At 34.8% G+C, this 23681-nt stretch overlaps 1 protein-coding gene across 1 annotated transcript in view; it reads right to left on the reverse strand.

The window, feature by feature from the left end:
• The window catches only part of LOC120418429 (ATP-binding cassette sub-family C member Sur), a 303151-nt gene that overhangs the window by 234409 nt on the left and 45061 nt on the right, over positions 1-23681 (reverse strand). Inside the window, exon 5 of the mRNA XM_052708136.1 lies at positions 12239-12487. Coding sequence (XP_052564096.1) covers positions 12239-12487 — 249 coding nt within the window. The remainder of the gene's footprint in view (positions 1-12238; positions 12488-23681) is intronic.

Consider the following 23681-nt stretch of genomic DNA (forward strand, 5'->3'; position numbering starts at 1 on the left):
TGTTGATGAAGTAGCTCGTTCGATGGTGTTGTGTCATTTCCAGGAATTATTGCACGATGGGACAGTAATTTTAAAAGCATTGCCTTGTGTTAAAAAGTGTCAAATTGTTGCGTAAAATTATCTTCAAAATCATTCAAATGTACCGTTAACTGGGGTCACACTAAAAGTGGAGTCCAAATTTGTTTTGTGTTCCGAATTTCCCGATTTCAAGAGTCAATATTTTTCTTCGAAAGCTTGAAATTAAACTTTACGGTCCATCGTTTCATCATTAGAGGGATCACAACAAAAGCTATCAAATGAAAGTAAAAGCGCATCATTATATTCAATTATCAATTTTCTATGATATTTGAACATTGGCCGATCTGAAAGCTATTCATAATTTGTGGGATAAAACTCCTTTCCTTATCCATACCTAAAACACTAAATTGATCAAAAATTTCCTACAAAAGATACTGATTTTTGAACTTTCATAAATCATTTTTGTATGGACAGCTGCCAAATTTGTGTGGCAAATTATATTGACAAACTAATGATGCAAAATGGCTTCTTTGGGCATACCTAAGGCTACCAACTCTTTCTGAACAAAAATCCGTACACTTTGCCGATAAGACACCTTGGCACAGTAGTTGTTCGGTAACTGGGCTGAGAACGTAGCCCACTCACCGAATGTTGTTCGTTAACTGAGCTGAACAAAACATAACGAGGTGACCACCGATGCATAATATTTTCCAGATGAAATATAAAAATAAAAGTTACTCAAATTGATTAACAATGCTTAATTTTAAATTAAACAAAAGTTCGATTTTTTTTTTATTTATTGAATATAATTTTTGCATCCATTAACTCCTCGGTCATTTTGGTTTTTTGACGTTTGTCTGCTTTTTAACTGAGCTACGGCCCAGTTATCGAGCGCCCAGTTAAAAGCAGCTCAGTTAAACATCGCCCATGGCAGTTAGCGAACAACTACTGTATAGCAAAAACTTTCAAGGAGTTATTTAGATATTTTTTTAATATAAAACTGTGTCGTTTTTACAGCTAACATATTTCACAAAATTCTATCAGAGTGCTTATGACTTGCACGTTTCAAAGTATTCATAAAATAAACCGTGATTTGAATCAAATCATTATCGTCTTCATTTTTTTTTTTTTTTTGTAAAACGTTTAAAATTTTACGAAATGTCAAGTTTGCTTTTACGAATGTTATCGTTCTCAGTGTTTTCACGAACACTTTTCCAGAATTTTTTTATTGAAAAGGTCCTATAACATGTGAAAGACAACAGTTTATAGGACCTTTGAAAAAAACTATAGATTTGTTAATTCAAATGTTCAAAGGTTTTCACAAGTTTTAGAAAGCCTTTGGATCTTTTTATGAATAAATATATTTAGTAAGGAATGTCCATAAGAAAAATTCTAGAGTGTTTTTTAAAAGAACCTATTAACATATGAAAGAAAAAAATAAAATAAAAAATCAAGTTTGAATTGAGAAAAACCTGGAAAACATTTTATTTTCAAAAATTCGTAACTCCATTTTTAATATTCAGTGTAAATTTATCGAGGAATTCGATTTAATATTTTTTTAGACTTGGGCTCTTTGGCCCCGAGACCATCAAAGCATTGTTTTAAATTTTCATGCAACCTTTTCGAATGTTAGGCTTGATTTTTGTATTTTTTTACTATTTTCCCTCAATTGTAATGAGACTTGTATGGAAAAAAATTACATAAATTGACATTGTTAAAAATTATACAACATTTAAAACTCCATTTTTTTTCAAACTCAAACCGAATCAATTATTGTCAAGATTCAAAGAACATTGAAATACTCGTTATTTCGTATTTTTAATTCTTGGAAAGGCCAGATTACTAGGGCTAGTGATTTTTCACGGCGAACAAATTTAAATTAAGCGGCATGCCAATTTCAAAACATTGAAATTTCACGACAATATCGCGGTAATATCCTTAAAACGAAGTACATCCTTCAATACGAAAAAAAATCACAACTATAAATCCACCAAAAGTAGAATAAGCAGAATAAGAGATATTACATTTTGTTTGCAAATGATTTCTAGGAATAGTGAAATTTGAGTATTTAGCCAAAATTTCACTTAAAATTGGTTTGTTTACCATTTCGTCGCTTGTGTGCTATATTGTGACGCGGCTGCTGTAAAAAAATAGTACGTGTCACAAGATAGCACACAAGTGACGATTTGTAATTGATAAGTCCAGATAATTAGAAAATGTTGCAAAGTGCTTAAAACAGTTTCTAAAAACATAAACAACTTTATTTTTGTACAAAAATTCCTTTTTACAGAGATTCAAAAATTAATAGCAAAACTCCTCTGCAGTTTCTTTATTTAAAAAACTGGTCCTTTAAGCTATTGTCTTTCATATGTTTATAAGACCTATTCAAAAAAAAACTCTAGAAATCATGCTTTGAACGTCAAATTGTGTTATCCAAGGCATGTTACAATCAAAGCTTATTTCGCTGGAACTTTCCGTAAAACATTGCTGTAAAAAATATTTTTGAAAATGAGTTTCAAAATGCCTGTTAAAATTCTTGTGGATTGCTTGAATAAAAAAATATGTGCAAATACACTTAGGGACAATTGGTTAATTAATTAATAAGAATTTTGCGGCATTTCACGGTATTTACGAAATTTCACGGTCAAGGGCAAATTTCACGGATTACGCGGCTTCCGCGAAATCGCGAAAAATCACTAGCCTTACAGATTACCAATGCCTAAAGTTAAAAAGAGAATGTTTTCAGTAAACTGGGAATATTTTTCAAGAGATGGTTGTAATTACTTATTTAATTTAAATACTATATTTTTTTTTCTTATGGCAAATTTAATTCAACTTTCAACCATGTTTTTTTTCAAGGATTTGCAAATATTTTTTTTAATTATAACTTGACCAAAATTAAAAGGTCCGTCAATAGTTTGCACTTTTGGTCCATCGAAACATCAAAAAGAAAATCAAAAAGGGCCTTTCATATCCTACCACTTTTCCGAACCAACGAACCGATCACAAAATCCTTTCACACAATACGTATTTTCAAGTACTTTCATAGCACTTTTGTTTTTGCATCTCCCAAATTTCTATGGAGTAACCATAGATGCAAAAAAAAACTTATTCGGACCAAAGAAATTGATGGGAAAAGTTTCATCCAATTATTCAATAAAATTATAAAAAATGTCATTCTTTCTTAGAGATAGTAAAATCACTGCACGGTGGTCCAGATCGTAAAATTAAGTGGAAAATGAATTTTCCGAAAAATTTTGACGTTTTGGAGCTTTGGTAACTTGAGAAGAGATGTTGCGAATGGAAAGGGGAAACTTTTGGTTTTGGTTGAAAGTTAGGGTGGTTCACGATTAGGGTGATTTTGAAAATCTAACTATACAGGAATATTTTAGGGAATTTTTTGGTCTTCTTAAAAGTTTTTGGGCTTGCCAATTCAAGCAGCTTTGTCGAAGACACCAAAATTTTATCTTGTAATCTAAGCCTTCTATAACCAAATTTATACAAAACATCTGAGCCAACCTTCAAAAATCAGTTTTCAGCCAGGTTAAATTTGAAAGAAGAGATCTAGCACTACAAACGCTGAAAAAATCTCAGTGGTGCTTTTCTTTAAACTCGAGATACCGTAAACTGGGGTGACTTTGATAGCCCGGGGTGACATTGATAGAAATTTGATTTGGCCACTAATTTTTATACATCCAATGTAACAGTCATATTTTTGCATATATGTTCGATAATAAGCTATCCCTTAATGCTTGCATACTAAAAATTCTCATAAATGTTAAGATATTAATTTGACGGGCATTTGAAAAACCTATCAAAGTCACCCCGGGCTATCAAAGTCACCCCAGTTTACGGTACCTTCATTTGAAAAAGTCTAATTTTCAAGGGAAACCCTTATGGGACCACCCTAACGAAATTCTAAAATTGTCCAAATACATGTTTTACCATGTAATTTTGCCCGCTGATACTGAATATGCCCTCAGAATTAAGGCATAGTATCGAAAAATCGATTTTTTGTCATATTTTGGGTTTCCATGTAAAATTATCCTTTAAACCCAAATTCCTTAAAATGCTTTAACTTTTGACCCTTAAGTCCAAATTGAGATGTCAAAAAATAAAAATGTTCGTTTTTTAGAGCTTTCAACATCACTTTTCTCTAAAACTTAACCCTGAATTGTCACGTTCAAATAACTGATTTTTGAAAGTTCGCTTATATGCTTTCTATACATTAAATAAAAGGCGTAGATTACGAGATAAAATTTTGGTGTTTGGACAAAGTTGCTTGAATTTGCAAGGCAAAAAACTTTTTAGAAGACCCTGTAAAGTTAGATTTTCAAAATCACCCTAATCGTGAACCAATCTAATTTTCAACCAATCCAAAAGTTTCCCCCTTTCATTTGCAACAACTTTTCTTAAGACACTAGCTCCAAAACTTTACCATTTTTCGGAAAATCCATTTTCCACTAATTTTGCGATCTGGACCACTGTGACCTGCTTTTTGAGCGTCCAATGTCCCGTCCCGGGAATTCCCGGGATTTCCCGGAAAAAAATATTTTCCGTTTCCCGGGAAATTTGTAAATTTCCCGGGAATTCCCAAAATTCAAGCGGAAGTATTAATTTCTAAAATTTTTTGAACTTTTTTTCGAAAATGCTCTGAAAAAATAATAAATGAATAAACTTAACATGATTTTGTTTAATTAAATGTATTGTTTGGTTTATATATAATTATTCAGCTTATCAGAAATTATGACATCAGAATTATTTCTGATGATACTAATTTTTAAGGCAACTGGGAATAGGTCTTGTTAAATGAGTATTTAATTATTACAAATTAAATTATTATTAATTTTCAACAGATTGATGTAATTTAATCAAAACAATATTAACTCCTTACCTCCACATTAAAATTGAGATTTTTTTGACGTTTTTGTTTACCATGATCAAATGAGATGAAAATCGAATTTGTGCAAAAAGAATTAATTCAATTGGTTGAATCTAACACTGGTGCAACTACAGGTGTTAGAGGGTTTAATGTGAAAAATAGAAGACTTTTTGTGGATTGATGTTATTGTACGATAAGTTCCTAGCTGGACTCGGTCGCTAGAAACGACCGGCGACTCAACGACCGACGAAATAGGCAGCGGACCAGATGCGGGCATAAAAATGTCAAAATTTCTTCCCCGCTCACCTCGTCTTACCATCCAGCTGCAACTTTGTTAACAAACAAACGGAGCACGCGGTCGCATGATGGCCGCATCGATCCAGAATTAGGGGTGATCATGTGATTAAAAATGAAAGTTTTTTCAAGAAAAATAATATTTTTCCGACCGAATAAAAAAATTGCGAGCATGTTCAAACAATTATTCCTGATGTCGGAGAAGTGATAAAAAAGCAAAATTTTAATCCATAATTTTTCTACAAATTGAATTTTTTCACTCCAACTGGGAACCCCTAGGTCAGGGATGCCACATTATTTTTTAAAATGTCTGTGAAAAAGTCTGTGTATGTCTGTGCCTTTGTCTAAAATTCAAATATATCAATTTACAGTCATATAAATCCATCAAAAAATGTGTTTTTGAGCATTTGAAGACTAACGAAATAATTTTCGACTGATATTTTTACAAAATAACAATTTAATGAAGTTTTTAAAAAGTCTGTGCACCTCAAAAAATGTCTGACACGAGCTCAAATGTCTGTGAAACACAGACAAATCTGTGTATCTGGCATCCCTGCCCTAGGTCTTTCCACGACCGTTTCCAATGACTGTGAAAAGATGCCAGAAAATCCAGCTATGAGCTGAATCCACAATAGTTTATCGTGTAATTTAAATAATGCAACATGATAATACAAAAAAAATCATTCATAAATTACTTTCTATTGTTTGTTCTCAAAAAATGCAAGAATATATTCAAAGTTTGCTCAAATATTTGAAAACATTGGGTTGTTTGGAGTAAAACCAACACTAAAAAGCTTTACCATTTGTTGAGCTGAAACCAGTATTTGTCATAAAAAACATAATTTCTGCATGTTTTTTTTTCTCATTTCAATAAACTGGTCACAGAGGCTTGTTTAAAATTTCTCATCAAAAAATAACAAAATACATTTTCTTGTAGTTGAATGATTTTTCACGTGCAGTCAAGCTGTTAATTGATCTTTACACTTATTTAAACCAATAATGTTGATGTCCTGTACAATTTTGTTGCTTAATATTAAATAATACCAAGACCATAACAATTGAGTAGTGCGGTGCCTGTGTGGACGCTCAGTCCTGTTTTCTCGTGTTATTTTTCGTCTCTTTTATGTCGCTGTTCGAGTGCATGGGGTGATTGGTCATTATAATTAAATAATGGCATCAGTAGTGCGGTGCCTGTGTGGACGCTCAGTCCTGTTTTTTCGTGTTATTTTTCGTCTCTTTTGTGTCGCTGTTCGAGTGCGAGTAGTGCGGTGCCTGTGTGGACGCGCAGTCCTGTTTTTTTTCGGGTTATTTTCCGTCTCTTTTGTGTCGCTGTTCGAGTGCATGGGGTGATTGGTCATTATAAATAAATAATGGCATCAGTAGTGCGGTGCCTGTGTGGACGCGCAGTCCTGTTTTTTCGTGTTATTTTCCATCTCTTTTGTGTCGCTACTTGTGTACATGGGGTGATTGGATTTCTTCTGATTCGTGTTGTTTTCATCTCTTTTGTGTCGTTGTTTGTGTGCATGGGGTGATTGGTCTTCTTCTTCTTCTTTTTTCTTTATTTTTAGTTCGCGCGTTCGTTGGCCAATGAGTTTATTTTTGTCCTCTTTACATAGTTTTCGATAGAAACGATCCGAATTCTTTTTTTTTTCGAGACAAGCAAGTCGTATTGCTGGATTAAGTCCTTTCTATATCATCGATGATCGGAAGGCACGCCGACGAATATGTTTTAAGGCTTATGATATAAAATCATTTTAATGAATAAAGCCCTTCTTACATCACCGTTGATCGGAAGGCACGCCGACGAAGAATTTCTGGAAGATCGCGGTCGAATTAATACTATATTTAAAATTCTAGATAGCTATCTTTCGGATTCGATTGTGAGTAGCGGGACTTCGCGGTTACTATGCAACGTATTTTTTGGAGTCTTTTTATATTTTAAATTTATAAGTCCTTCTTTTATCATCGTTGATAGGAAGGCACGCCGCCGGTTAAGTTCGTTTAAGTTATTGTTTTAATTTCATTACAATCGGTTACGTGGTGTCCTGTTTTCGTTTCGTTTATTTTCGTTGATCGTAATAATTTATTCCAACTGGCAGCTTTAGTATTAACTCATCTACTATTTTTGACATTTGTTCGCGTTATCTTAATTGTACCAACAGTAAAAATATACTGATAAGTCCAGCCCATAGCACTACCGCTCGGTTGGCACGCGTTCGATTAAAACAAACTTTTTAAATAATCAATTATTTATCTTTCCGCAGCCGGCTGCCTAAGATTTAAAATTTCAACCGATAAACCAAATGCTCATGGTCACATCACTGCCACTCGTGAATCCTGACCTCATACCCATCTACTAACCCCCTCAAAACTCATGTGATACTTTGTCGGAGAAGCAGTCGATTGGACGGTCTCTATCACTCAAGTATCGGACTAACATTCCCATCCACTTCCCCGTGACCCTACCACTGGTCGTGGCCGGCGCCGGTATTGATCAGCATGATAGGGGCCTTTGAGAAGTTGCGAAGCGAGGAAAGATAGCTCCCACTTATCTTCCACGGCTCGTGGATGTAACTTCTGGAGGTCCTGGTCAATAACGGAGTAGCAACTGCGGGTGGGCACCTATGCTTATGCTTATGCTTAATAATACCAAGACCATAACAATTTTCAATAAATTTAAAATTTTCCGGGAATTCCCGGGATTTCCCGGCAAATTGGCTGAAAATTTCCCGTTTCCCGGGAAATTTGTAACTCCGGGAAATTGGACGCTCTACCTGCTATATTTATGGTAACTAGATCTTAGGATTATGTTGTTCCTAAAAGATCTATTATCTATTTTTATTTGCGCCTCTTGAAATTTAAGATAGAATTGGTTGAGTCCATAAATTCACACATTTCGTTTATAAATGTGCGATTTTTGCAATGTGGTGCAATGCAGTGTGTTTCGATTTGATCAATCCTCTTATTATTACTACTGAAAACATCGTTCATTTATTATTTTTGCTCTGATACTTTGATGGTTGAAAAACTAAAATTACTAAACTTAAACTTACTAAAAAGGCATTTGTCGCCTTCTCCTCTAAGATACCTTTCCACTTCAGAGAGCCAGTAGGCGAATTTAAACACAATTATTTTCTATTTCGCAGAATTGCAGAATGCTCTAAAACTCACCTTGACCTTCCCCAATCGATGCATTCCGATCGCCGGAATCACTGCTCTCCGTTTTCGCTCCACCACCGTCCCATCCCTCCGTTGACCGTTTCTTCCCCGACCCGGAATCCCCGGCACTCCGCCCACCACCACTCCAACAGCTCAGCAGCAGTGCCTTCCGGTAAATCATCCCCTGCAGCGCATTCTTCAGCCGAAGTCCCTCCATGTCCATGATGTGGGTGCTGGCCTGCGAGAATGTGCCCTGGGCCAGGGCGGACACCAGCACCACCAGCGCAACGAACCATCCGTTCGCCAACAGCTCGGACCACGTCAGCGGTCGGACCACCAGCATCCGGTCGCTGCCGCCGGTCGATGATTGATTTCCCAGATTAAATCCACCCGGGCCAGTGTCATCCCAGGGAATTACATGACTTTCTCGTTCTTGTCCCGTCATCCCGCCGCCAGTGTTGCCAGCTAATTCCGATGAAGATGTCACCGGTTTGGCGATGTAATCGACGATATTGGATATGCAAAGTGGTCCCACCAGGGCGCACAGGTCACCGAGCAGCTTGAAGAAGCCACCGGCGGCGAACATTCGCCAGCAGTTGACCGCGTAGCAGAACCACAGCGACGACCTGGTGGACTTCTGTGAAAAGGAGAATAGCGAAAGAGATTGGGGAGTATGAGCTGAGGTTGGAAAACTTCAAAGGATTACGGGTTCAGGACCAAAACGTGTTCGTTGATGAGAAGCAGGACTCTTGCCGAAGTAGTTGAGGAAAATTGGATAATCGATAGATTATGGGAAAAGTTTGCCCTTCTGTTTGGACCTTTTGGGGCGGGAAAATTTGGGTTTGAATTAAGCCATTTGCGTGAGAAGAGATATTGATGAATATTCTATCAATCTACTTAACGAATCAACAGACACGTGTCATATATTTATTTATTTTTCAGTTAAATTTTCAGGCAATATTTGAAGATTTGTAGATTTGAAGATTTGAAGATTTGAAGATTTGAAGATTTGAAGATTTGAAGATTTGAAGATTTGAAGATTTGAAGATTTGAAGATTTGAAGATTTGAAGATTTGAAGATTTGAAGATTTGAAGATTTGAAGATTTGAAAATTTGAAGATTTGAAGATTTGAAGATAGCTGAAGTAAAACCCTCAGAATTTCTGTCATCGCCAATTGCCAACCTCTTATATGCATAATTACAAATCCAAATCCACGCGAAAATGTCATAAATTCGCCCATTCTATGCAACGCGTCTGCTTAATTAATTTCGTTGATCTTTCGCATTTTCATCACCATCGCACCCGCGAATCGCACGTCCTTTGGCCTGTCCATCAGGAAAGAACTGACCTCCCTCCGTTTCTTCCTTTCATTTGGGACGAAAATTCATCCGCTTATCTACTCTCCATTTCCGGTTCTTTCTTTTTTTCGGTCCCGGATACCCTGGACACTGGTCAGGCAAACCAAACCAAAAAAAAAAAGAATCCTCTCCCAAAACATGACAAAAAATCTCTCGTTGCCATCCGTTCGGCTCTCGCAGAAGCTGATAATTCACTCTCGGGACAGAAAAAAAGAAGGACAAAATAAGCACTTGAACCTTGAAAAAAAGGGTGGTGCAAAAAAATGCGAGCGGGGATTTGGACGCGGCTGCATTTTCCGAAAGGAGTTTTATCCCCAGATCTTCACCCCGTTGACGGTCACAATTCCGGTGAAGGGAGACTTTTTTTTTCTCGCAACAGAAAATTTCGTGCCAGTGTTGCACTCCCTTTTTCCGCAGATTTTCATTCACTTAGCTGGCACCTATTTAATGGAGGGGAAGGGAGAGGTAGGGTGAATTATTTTACAAATATAATCACACTTTTAATTTTTTAAAATTTTACTCAAATGTACCCAAAATGTATTGTATTTGTATTGTATTTGTATTGTATTTGTATTGTATTTGTATTGTATTTGTATTGTATTTGTATTGTATTTGTATTGTATTTGTATTGTATTTGTATTGTATTTGTATTGTATTTGTATTGTATTTGTATTGTATTTGTATTGTATTTGTATTGTATTTGTATTGTATTTGTATTGTATTTGTATTGTATTTTGCTATTTAACACTAAAATGTCTAATGCAGTGCAAATCAGTACTAAATTTCACACCCTTCAATATCTATATTGCAAAATGTAAAACAAATCTATTTAGCAAAACAAAATTTACAATTATTCAGCTATATTTTTAATAAATATTTAACGACAGAAATGCATGACTTTCTATGAACAAATCATTATGTAATTCAAGATTTTTTTCAATCCAGCCTGCTTAACCCCAGCGGCCCCTAATTTTTTGCAAATTTTCCCCACCATAACTGTGACCGCGTACGTCAACGGAAGGACATAAATCATATTCCACACAGCAGCCAGAGTCCACACACACCACAGACTCACACTCCGGGAGCCACTTCAGGACGACGCGTCCTTCTCTGTTGTGACTGCGGCCCTTAAGAGCAGGGAGACTTGGAGGTCAGTCCTCATTTTTCATTCGGTTTCTTTTCATTATCACACTCTCAGGACCAGGTCCATGTTTGGGCCGACTGGGCTGAGCTTGTATGAAAAGTGAGTTTTTCGTTCGGATTTTGGGCCCGTGAAAGCAGGGATGAAAAATGATCCATCTTGGACGTCTGACTAGCTGCCATTTAGCTCGTTTTGTGGGACAGATCGTTGACAAGGGTGAGCCAGCTTTGACAGTCGGAAGAAAGGCGAGATTTGTAAATAAGCTAGAAGGGTAGGTTGTTATGACTGATGGGAGATTTCGAGTCAAAGGATACTTTTTTTGTATCTTTTTTTGAGTAACTCATAATTTTGGACATCAAAACTACCCACCGTGCACACTATAATTAAGCTTCTCTTGGCACGAGAAGAGCCCCCACCGGAAGAAAAAAAACTCTGCCCAACCTCATCAGCATTATAATCCAAAAAGCCTCGGGGAGATGTCTTGAGTGGCTCAACGAGTCTTACAATTAAAATTCGTTATCATTTTTGGCCAAGAACATTGCGACTTCCTGTCTGGAGCTGAAAAGGAAAAGGGCCGAAAAAAGTTCCTTTCATTTGGCCATTGTCCGTTCCGGGGCTTGGTCTTGCGGAATTGTTCTGGAAAAGCCATAATGAGAGAAATGTTGAAGGAGTAAAATTCCGGAAGCAAAAGAGGAGACACATTTAAAATATTACCACGACGTACGTAATTAAAACTGTGCGAAGCGATTATCATGAGAACGATTCTTGGGACACGGTGAACATGATTGTTTGTTTTAAACTGAGAGATGTATATAATTCCTGAATATTTCTTTAGCATTGCTTAAAATTTTTAACCAATTAAATTAGTTTTTGCGATTTTTTACACTTACTCTAAATAAACTCAACGCATCAAGTACTACTGCTAGTATTCAGTAAATCCAGTTCCAAACACCAAAAAATATCTTCCAGAAAAAAAAGTAAAGAAAGCGTCACTTTCTTCATCCTCTCCTCGCTTTGGGACCCCCTTCCGTAATTCCAGCTACCTACCACTTTCCACCCTTGCTGTAATTAATCACCCCGTTTTGTTACAACGAATGCCGTAGGCCTTTACCACACCAAGTTGTTTCCCAAGTCGAGCGGGGAATAGTTTATATGGACTTACTTGACGGGAAAATTGCTCCCACCTGAGGGATTTTTCCCCAAACCGGGGGAAAAGAGCAAAGAAAGGAGGAAGTGGAAATCCCAGCACGTGTCAACCACCACGTGTCACGCAACGTCACCTTTCTTTAGGCATTGATTTATAGCAGACTTGTTCATGAGACAAGTGTTTTGAGTAAAAAGTTAACAAAAATACTTTTAAAGAATAAAAATAAAAAAACACTCACCCTAACTCGTTGATAAATGGACAGAAACTGGTCGTAGTGGAACCGGCTCGAGTCCTCCTCCGGCAGCCGGCCCAAATTGGCCAGCTCTAGGGGTTCGTGGTAACCACTCAACAGCAGTGGGACAATCCACCAGAAGGTGACCCGCGAAAGAAACGGACACGCCGCAGACTTGTGCACCGGTGCCGGCTCCGGTGATTTGGCCATCAGCGTTGAAATGTGGCGCCGAGTGGTGGCAGCGGGGGAATTATTCTGGAAAGTAAAATTAAAGCCAGAGTAGGTATTACTTAAAACGGTGAATTTAATCGAAATTTCATTGATTGTTAATTTTAACATTAATGAATGAAGTAATTTTTTATCCTTTTTGATATACATAACTTGATCAAAGATGTTAGGTCTATTCGTTAATTTTTAAAAGATAGCATTTTAGGCCGATGCAAATATTTTTCAAAGTTTTTGTCTTCGGCTCTAGCAGGCGTCGAAGGGGAAGGGGGGGTGTGTAAAAAAATATAAATATTGAAATAACATGCCATAGTTTCAGCCTTTGCATGAAAAAGGTGTTTCAAAATGCATTTTACACTAGTTCAGTTGTATTGCAATAATTAATTTTTAACACCCAAAGGAAAAATATATCTCAAAATCCGCAACAGTGAATTTGCTGCAAAAAATGTTACATTTTTTTTGTTTTGCAGTAACCTGATTGCTCATTTTTGCCCGCGTGTAAACATGTCAGCGATCTGCAGTTCTCACCAACACATATAATGCTGGCCCGCCTTCGAGCAACACTCCAAAGAGAAGAATATGTCGGTGCTCTTCCACTCATATTTCATCAAGCGTCCATGGCGCGGTGGTAGCGTGTCGGATTAATAACCAAGAAGTTGGTGGTTCAATCCTTGTTATGATAAGGGTTTTTCTTGTGAAATACAAACAAAAAGCCGTCGGTAATGTCAATAATTGTCGGTAACGGGCAAAAATGTCATACTCCTATATCGCAAAAATGCATGAGGACTAGGGTGACAATAAAAAAAATCGACATCAGAGATACCCTCTGACTCGATTCCTTATGCAAAAATAAGTATCTGTGCCAATTTTGAGCCAAATCGGTTAAGGCTAAGGGGTCGCTTTTCATCGTTGAAGTTTATATGGGGAAAATCACGAAAACGTATGGGGAAAAACATCGTTTCAGTAATTTTCTGCTAGGTGGCGCAGGTCTCGCCCAAAATTGTCCAATTGTGAGATTCTTGTAGGAAATTTAATTACCTACAACTTTGTCGAAGGGTGCAAAACGATCCGAGTTGATCCTGATTTTTGGTGATTTTTCTAGAAAAAAATATTTTCTTATATACTTCCTATATACCCCTTGAATACTTTCAAGTATATAAGCCGATTTCTTTTCATCGCATTGCTAATAACTCATCAGGATCAACTCGGATCGTCTTGCACCCTTCTACAAAGTTGTAGGTAATTAAATTTCCTACAAGAATCTCACACTTGGACAATTTTGGGCGAGACCTGCGCCACCTAGCAGAAAATTACTGAAACGATGTTTTCCCCATACATTTTCGTGATTTTCTTCATATAAACTTCAACGATGAAAAGCGACCCCTTAGCCTTAACCGATTTGGCTCAAAATTGGCACAGATACTTATTTTTGCATTAGGAATTGAGTCAGAGGGTATCTCTTGCGATTTTCCGAAATTTTCATTTTTTCTTGTCACCCTAATGAGGACAGATTTCATGCAAATTCTGATATACTTTCATGCCGCCATGCATCACAATCATGCGGCCGCCGTTTGGGTGTAAAAATAAAAGATTTGACAAAAACAAAAATTTAAGCGAAAAAAACTCAAACATCGAATATTTTCAAAAAAATCAAAAGATTTTTAAATCAACTCAAACATTCTAAAAGTGTTTCTAACCGAAGTGTTACGCATTTTAAATGGATTCAATTTCGCTGATTGTACTTAAATTTCCATTAAAATTTTGAAGTTTTTTGAAATTTTTTTTTTTTGTACTCGGATTTTTCGGGCCAACTTTGAAGGGGGGGGGGATCTAAAACTTTAAATAAAATTTGTACCAGTCTTATGTATTATTAGAAAAAATAAAAATAGGGATTTTTCTGAATCAATTATAAGTGACAATGAGTGTTGTTTTAAATCAGCAAATAAAAAATCCGTGATCATTTACTCGGTGTAGTCCCAATTAAATTCTGAGCAATTCTCTACAAAATCGGCCGATTTCGACCATTTTTATTTCTTGTATTTTTTTATTTGGCTCTATCTTTGTGGGGTCCTTCCATATGACCAAAGGTGCCAATTTGTGTCATTGGTTTACCCATACAATTCTTCATACAATTTTGGCATTTTGACGTAAATATTCAAAAATCTGTAATTTTTGGAGGAATTTTCTGATAATTGTGTCTTCTAAAAAATTGTTGGCATTGATGAGGACTGTTCCTTATTTTTTTTAAACGTATTTGCAATTGAAAAGTATGTCACGGATTTTTTGATAAAGTGCCTCGTTTGCAAGATATAGCAACCGAATGTTTGAATTGAGTGAATTATTTGTGCACACGGGATATGTCTTGAGAGTCTCACCCTGAATTTCAGCCAATTTGATCCATCCCATCTCGAGATATCATGGCACCCGTAAATCAACTTGGTGTTTCGAGAAAAAACGCTCAGAAAGTTTGACAGTCCGCTTTGCGCACGGCAAAATTTTGAGCTAAAATTAGTCTCTAACTCAGTTTTATCATATTATATCTTCATGAAACTTTCAAGAGTGATTGAAAATCATCTTTTTAGTGGATTCAATAAATTTTCTGTAATATGAAATTTTGTGATTTTCTACATGTATGTAACTTCTTAAAGAAAAAGAAATCGGAAAATTGAAGTCCAACACAAACAATCCTTCTAATTTAAATCGATCTTAAAAAATTAAACCTTCGTGAAATGTACTGGTTTTTCCAATCCATCTGCCTTGTGTAAGACACCAAATTGATAAATAAATTCCTTCAAAAGTTACAGATTTTCGAATATTGACGTATCATTTTGTATAGATAAAACCCCAACACGATACAAAAATTTTTCATATTTAAGATTTTATAAATTTTCGCAAGTGTAAGATTTTTTGTAAAATTTCATGACAAACAACATTGACGACGACCGCAAAACGATCCGAACTAACCCTGTCGAGTTATTCGCGATTTAAAGAAGACGTTTTTGTCTGAAAAGATTATTTTCACCAGCTTGAACTATCTATACTGCCAATGTCCACATAGATGTCCCATATGAGCAGTTCTCTACGGAATCGGTCTTTTTTCTTTAATTTTAATTTTTGTATTTTTTAATCCGGCTGAAACTTTTTTGGTACCTTCGGTATGCCCAAAGAAGCCATTTTGCATCATTAGTTTGTCCATATAATTTTCCATACAAATTTGGCAGCTGTCCATAAATATATATATGAAAATTCAAAAATCTGTATCTTTCGAAGGAATTTTTTGATTGATTTGGTGTCTTCGGCAAAGTTGTAGGACTATACTGAAAAAAAATATACACGGTATAAAAAAAATGTGATTTTTTATTTTACTTTTTGTCACTTAAACTTGATTTGCAAAAAACACTATTTTTATTTTTTTTATTTTTTGATATGTTTTAGAGGACATCAAATGCCAACTTTTCAGCAATTTCCAGAATGGGCAATCTTTGACCGAGTTATGATTTTTTTAATCAATACATTTTTTTCAAAAAATCGAAATATTGGTCGCAAAAATTTTTCAATTTAATTTTTTGATGTAAAATTGAATTTGCAATCAAAAAGTACTTTAGTGAAATTTTGATAAAAGGCACCGTTTTCAAGTTATAGCCATTTTTATGTAACTTTTTTCAAAATAGTCGCAGTTATTGATTTTTTTTTTAAATAGTGCCCATGTTTGCTCATTTTTGAAAAAAATATTTTTGAGAAGCTGAGAAAATTCTCTATAACATTTTAAAAATACCAATCATTCAATATTACGCCCTTTTGATATGTTAGTCTTGATTTAAATTTTTTGAAAATATTTTTTTCGAAAAGATCGGAAAATTTCACGAATGTTTCATATTTTAACATTGTAAATCGGACCATTAGTTGCTGAGATATCGACATTAGAAACTGGTGGGTTGTTTGGGTGAGACTTAGAAAACATCAATTTTCTTGTTTTTAAACCTTTGCATGGCAATATCTCAGCAACTAAGGGTCGTATCAACAAATTCCGAAAAAGCAAAATTTAGAAAATTTTCTCAGCTTTTCAAAAATGGGCAGACATGGGCACTATTTTAAAAAAATCAATAACTGCGGCTATTTTGAAAAAAGTTACATAAAAATGTCTATAACTTGAAAACGGTGCCTTTTATCAAAATTTCACTAAAGTACTTTTTGATTGCAAATTCAATTTTACATCAAAAAATAAATTGAAAAATTTTTGCGACCAATATTTCGATTTTTTGAAAAAAATGTATTGATTAAAAAAATCATAACTCGGTCAAAGATTTTTTGCCCATTCTGGAAATTTCTGAAAAGTTGGCATTTGATGTCCTCTAAAACATATCAAAAAATAAAAAAAAAATAAAAATAGTGTTTTTTTGCAAATCAAGTTTTAGTGACAAAAAGTTAAATAAAAAATCACCAAAATTTTTTTTACCGTGTATCATTTTTTTCAGTGTAGTCTATATCCATACCTACAACTTTGCCGAAGACACCAAATCGATCAAAAAATTCCTTCAAAAGATACAGATTTTTGAATTTTCACATATCATTTTTGTATGGACAGCTGCCAAATTTGTATGGAAAATTATCTAATCTAATCTAATCTAATCTAACACAAACGCAGCCAGTCCGATGAAAGCATGCTGGAAAGTCTTGCGATTAGATTACGCCCCAAGCACTTTTCTTGTCAGTATTAATAATTGCAGTACATCCGAGAACACCCGAAAATGAATTGCAAAAATTAAAGCGGCCAGCCCTACTGCGTTGTGTTTACCGCAGAGAGGATTCTGTGAACGGATCACATTTCACAGAATCTACAGGGGAGGAAGGATGCGTGGACATACCGTACCAAACGCTCCGAATCAGTTGTGGTTGGGTGTGTAAGTGTAAATTTGGCAAATAATGGGGTTCGTGGATATGGAGAAATGGGGATTGGGAAAATGGAAGATGGAGAAGGGGTAGGAAAGATATTTCATTTAATCAATAGAATATAATTTATATTGGTATGGCATGGAAAAAAAACATTGCAAAAAATTATGGAAAGATCTCACCAAAACCTGGATATCTTCAATAAGCAGCTTCAATCTTCATTTTCCTGCAACCGGAATTGGACACAGCCTGACGTCACCTTCTCTGGGTTCTTGATAGTTTTCAGTCGACGAACCGAATCAAATAGAATCTGCTTCCATTTAGGGGCTGTATAAGTGAAGGAACAGGCTCCGCAGGTTGCAAATAGCTTCTGGCGGCTTTGCTGGAAAGGCTGGAACCATCAGGAAATCTTCACCGTTCCGCCATACGAAAAGGTTCACGGAGAGCTTCACTTTTGTCTTCAGCCACAGAAAGATTCTCTTACAGAATAAAGTCAACCGAAGAACAAATCCGAAACCGTCGTGGAATTTTGTAAAAATTGGCCAAAAGATGCCAACGAGAAATAACTTGAAAAAAAACCCCGAAGAAAACGTCAAATTTACGGCAGCGAAAAAAAATTACGTCCCCCAAATTTGTATGGAAAATTATATGGACAAACTAATGATGCAAAATGGCTTCTTTGGACATACCGAAGGCACCAAAAAAGTTTCAGCCGGATTAAAAAATACAGAAAAAATCGAATGACCGAAATCTCAGAGAATTTCCCATATACAAGCAACAAACTACACATTAGAAGTTTGTTAAGTTTTCGCGAAAAAACTAGATTTCCTCATGATTTCTAAAACAAATTAATGGATGCTGTAGACTTTTCTGAAAGAGCACAGGTGTTTGAACTACATCAAAGCTCAAAAACGATGCATATGAGACATTTATGCGATCAAGAGCAGTACAGCGACCGTCAAACCTTAACTGATTTGGCTCGATATTTTCACATTTACTTATTTTTACCTAAGAAATCGAGTCAGAAGGTATCCGTGATGTCAATTTTGTACCTTCACCCTAATTCACAGTGGTTCAGTTAAATTAAGTGGAAAATTGATTTTCCGAAAAATTGTGAAGTTAAGGAGCTTTGGTGTCTTCAGAAGAGTTGTTGAAAATTCAAAGGGACAACTTCAAAAGTTGTGATTTTTGTTTTGGTCAAATTGCACTGCTGGGTGGATTGTCATCAACTTTTGGGTTGTTTAAAAAATAAGGGTGATTTTGAAAATTTTACTTTTCAGGAATTTTTTTTTGTCTTCTAAAAAAGGTTGGATACCAAAAGTTGCGTCATCGCAGGAAAAAAAAGCACACTCAAATTTGTTGACTGCCAATCCTTTATTAAACAAATAAATTTTGCTTCACATGTTAACTTCTTAACTGTTATTAGTTAAATTTATGAATAAAACAACAAAATATACATATTGTTTTTAATTATGCTGTTTTCATATGAAATTCCAGGAAAGGAAATTTAACTCATATGATAATACAATAATCACATTTTCAGCATCAAGCAGAAATTCAATTAGGAAATCAATATTTAATATCTTTTCCTTAACTAAAGTTCGCTAATCTACAAACACACGTTACGTCTGTTTGTGAGCAAGTTCAGCGCAACACAAAGTTTCAACGCGGGTAAAATCTCAAATTTGTCAATCAGTCGTCTGTGCAAATCACGCGCGTGAGCAAGCATGTCGTAACTTGCACCAGTTCGGAATTCCTGGAAGAGCAATTCTTCAAAGTGCTTTAGCAGCTCGCTTCTGAAACCCGCTCCCGGAAAGTCATCAAATTAGCTCTGTAGCGAGACCGAGTTAGCATTTCAATAATAGTTCAGCTAAAATGTAGCTAAAGAGCATCACGGTCGAAACCTAGATTTTCATCATGGGTTACACAATTGTAAAGTTTTCCAGCTTGGTGTGTCAATTTTGCCTACACGCTTTTTTATATTTTTTGACGCAATTCTGTTTTTTAACCTTGAAAAACTACGATCCAAAAATATGTGATAAAATTCGCAGCTTTCCTAAATAGTTTATGATCTATTGCCACGATCGCTATCGCTTTCAACTCTCCATAAAGCTGCCAGCGCCATTCCGGTCAACTAATGAATAATGTAGCACATAAAACGGTGATTCCAAGGCGAACTTTTGGCCCCGTTCTAAATCTCCATGTGTGGAATAAATTATCACCTGACTGCGCAAACAAAGTTTACCAAAGTGAAAACTATTATCACTTCTCGTGTCCCCCGCCCCACCAACCATCCATTTCAGGAACACTTTATCTAAATTGTCCCAAAATAAATAACTGCGCATACGAGAGAGAGCATCCCCAAAAATGATTCACTTAATCCACCCGAAAAATTACCATCACAATTAATTGCTCACTTTATGTAAACTATCCCCCTGGAGGGCCACACGGCCACAGTTTGCTCCTTGGGTCAAAAACTTTGGCGCTGGGCGACATAATGACAAAACTTTTAATGTACGACAATCTAATTATAAATTATTTTTCCACATCATCGTCGGCATGTCGGTTTGAGTTATTTTTGGGCTCTTTTTTTTGTTGCTCTCAAAGCGGTTCATAAAGTGGGGTTTGACAAGGATTTTGTCCCTGTCATTGACGGAATTGTCTGAGATGGGCCGGAAAAGTTTCAGACAACCGTTTTTTTGTAACTACCAGAATTCATTACTGTAGCTATTTAAGGATCTCTGCATTGGACATTATAAGTTGAATGTAGAGGGTGACGATTCTCGAGATTTTCAATTTCCCGGGAATCGAGAGTTGAACTTGGCAATTTCTCGGGAATTCCCGGGACCCGGGAGTTTTTGTTACTACGCCAACAGAGTAAAAAATTTAAAATAAAAAGTAATAAATGTGTTTCTTTTAAATGAATTCAGTTACTGTTAATTCATACTAATTCTATGAAACGTTAGTTTGAACAGCCTCATTGTTTTGAGAAACTCGAGGAACTATATAAAGCTTTTGATTATTTTTTTTCTGAATCTGCAAAAACTAAATCGTTTCTTGAGTTTTTAAAGACTCAAAATTGTAGTTTAAAATATTTACGAATCTTAATTCGCACTGAGTGATTTTTCAAAAGGTTCACAAACTTGTTATTAGATTTTTGTAAAAAAATAACTAATATAGCTTATATATAATTTCCCACTATCGGGAATTTTGCATTATGATAAATAACGACTCAAAACAACAAATTAAATTGTTTTTTAAATTTTTTAGTTCAACATTAAATATTCATTGAAAAAATATTTACAGTTATCAGGAAAACCCAAATGTTCACAAAAAACTAGATTGGATTGCTATGCTCAAGAGAAGATATGGAAATTGAACTTAACTTGAAAAAGCTTTTCCCTTTTACAAATAATTAGAAAAAATAATATTTGAAAATAAAACATTTGATTTCATACCTGGGGTGTAACTGCTAAATAATTTTTAAGGTAAATTTTTGGGTCCACCTTTTTTTGGCTTCTCTAAATTATAGTTATTGGAATTTTTGACAAGTTAAAATTTACACTTTCTGAATAAGAAGATTAGAGAAACATTGGTTTATACATTCAATGTTCTAAACAATTTTGATTTTTTTAAATGTTTTTTTTCTGATTAGTTCACATAATTTTGCTTCGATATTTATAAGTTTAAATTTCCCGGGAGTCTCGACCGAATTTCCCGGGAATCGAGAGGTCCAAAAATGGTCAATTTCCCGGGAATTCCCGCTCGTCACCCTCTAGTTGAATGGAATGCTGTTTTGAAAATAGCACATTTCATATTCTTATTTAACATTTATGTGTTGGAAAATTGTTATACTCTTATTATTTTTCAAATTCAAATATCGTCTGTTGTGTGCTATCTTGTGACAACGATTATTTTGGTCGAAAATGAGTTAAAGCAGCAATTCCCCACGAAATCAGCAAGGAAAAAACAAAAGTGCTCAGATCGGGCTCAAAAATTCCCTGGTCGAAATAACTAGACTTGTATGTTTTTGTTTTGCCATTAGGGTGATCTACGCCATGCTAGAGAGGTCCGAAAAATTGACATTTTCGCGGATTTTCACTTAAAACACATTTTTCAAAAAATCATAACTCCACGCCATATCAACAGATTTTAGCTGCCTTATGCACAATGGATTGGTTGACCTTTCAAAGAAAAATAGCTAGAAATTTCAAATCGAGCCTATCATTTGAAAAGGTCGTATGAAACTTTTAAACGCCGTTTTAACAGGATTTCGAGATTAATTTTTTTGAAGTCTAAAATGACGAAATCCGCAATAAAAAAAAAACAAATGTTTTCACTAAAACTACGATAACTTCAAAAAATTCTGCGATGACGCAACATTTGGTACCCAAACTTTTTAGAAGACAAAAAAAAATCCTGAAAAGTAACATTTTCAAAACCACCCTTATTTTTCAAAACAACCCAAAAGTTGATGTCAATACAACACAATATAGCAGTGCAATTTGGCCAAATCAAATATCCCATATTTTTTCTTTATTGTTTTTATTATTTTTTTATAAAATCTAATGAAATTTTCAGAGTATGGATTGATTAAAAAATAACACAATTTTTCATTTGACACATAAGCGATCTGTCTAGCTTTAAACCTTAAACAAATAAAAATAAATTAATTTTCAAGCGAAACTATGTAAACAATCGACTGTACACTAGGGTGCCCAGAAAAAATGACCCCTGCTTCACAAGCGGAAAACGGTTTTTTGGATTATGTATTATGTTTGCCAAAAACAATTACAGTTAAAATTGAAAACAAATGTTCTTTTTTGAAGTAAAATAATTTTCGTTTTATTTGTTCATTTTTGAATGTTTTCCGTATTTTACTCAATAAAAAATGTATTTTCCATAAACATCAATCAAATTTACCAATTAGCTTGCCGATTATCACCTCGTTTTCATTTAGATTCCGTGTAAAAATTATGAATTGGTTGATTAAAAAACTTTCAAAATTTGTAATCGAAAATAATTGTGTTTTGCACAATTTGTAAGCTATACTTAATTTACGAAAAATTCTACGTTATTTTTTTTCTTACCTTTGGTTAACATTGTTAGAAATTAAAATTGATAATATTTTTTTGCTGATTTTATTTTTTACATTAACAACGGTGGCTCAGCCCACGTAATATTTTCTGCTGGGTAAACTTTTCCATCCCTTAAAACTCAAATATTTTTGAATTAAAACTAAGTCAACATTTGTGTAGCTTTTGATGTTTTCAGCATTCGCGAAAAAAATTCTACGGTTGAATATTGCCTTTTAAACTGTATTTTAATATTTTCGGGACGGGATTTTCAGTTCTGATAAACAAAAGTCAGGCCGTTCTAAATATTTTTCAAATCTTTAAGCTATGGTTCATACTAGTGCGCCCATCCCGGGAATTCCCGGGACAAAAATCCCGGGATTTTTCCAAAACCGGGAATTCCCGAATCCCGGGATTTTTTCAAATTTTGTCCCGGGAATTCCCGAAATTGAAAACATATCAAATTTTGGTCTAGAAATTCAGATTTGGTTGTGGAAATTAGTAATCGATAAGCATTTTAAAGCATTAAAATTTGTATTCGGCATATAGCAGCATTAATTTGGCTGGGAAAATTGTTTAATTTTTTGTTTGCAGATCCGCAAATTGCTTTGCGCCTTAGATATTGTCTACTAAATTTTATTTATTTAAAAAAAAGACTAATTATTATATTTACGTATATTTATGACTTTAAACTTGTAAAAGCATAATATTTCAAAAATTATTTGACATTTCATCATAAACCGGCATCTGGAGCAAATCAGGACAAAAGTAACGAATTAAGACAGCTCTTTAAGCTCATTTGTTTTTGAATAATGTTCTGATTGTTTTGATTGATCACGATTACAATAGGAACAGTTATGATTTTTTTAATCAATACATTTTTTGACAAAAAATCGAAATATTGGTCGCAAAAACTTTTCAATTTAATTTTTTGATGTAAAATTGAATTTGCAATCAAAAAGTACTTTAGTGAAATTTTGATAAAAGGCACCGTTTTCAAGTTATAGCCATTTTTATGTAACTTTTTTCAAAATAGTCGCAGTTATTGATTTTTTTTTTAAATAGTGCCCATGTTTGCTCATTTTTGAAAAAAATATTTTTGAGAAGCTGAGAAAATTCTCTATAACATTTTAAAAAGACCAATAATTCAATATTACGCCCTTTTGATATGTTAGTCTTGATTTAAATTTTTTGAAAATATTTTTTTCGAAAAGATCGGAAAATTTCACGAATGTTTCATAGTTTAACATTGATAATCG

This window comes from Culex pipiens, chromosome 2 (assembly GCF_016801865.2).
Source record: "Culex pipiens pallens isolate TS chromosome 2, TS_CPP_V2, whole genome shotgun sequence".
NCBI lineage: Eukaryota > Metazoa > Arthropoda > Insecta > Diptera > Culicidae > Culex > Culex pipiens.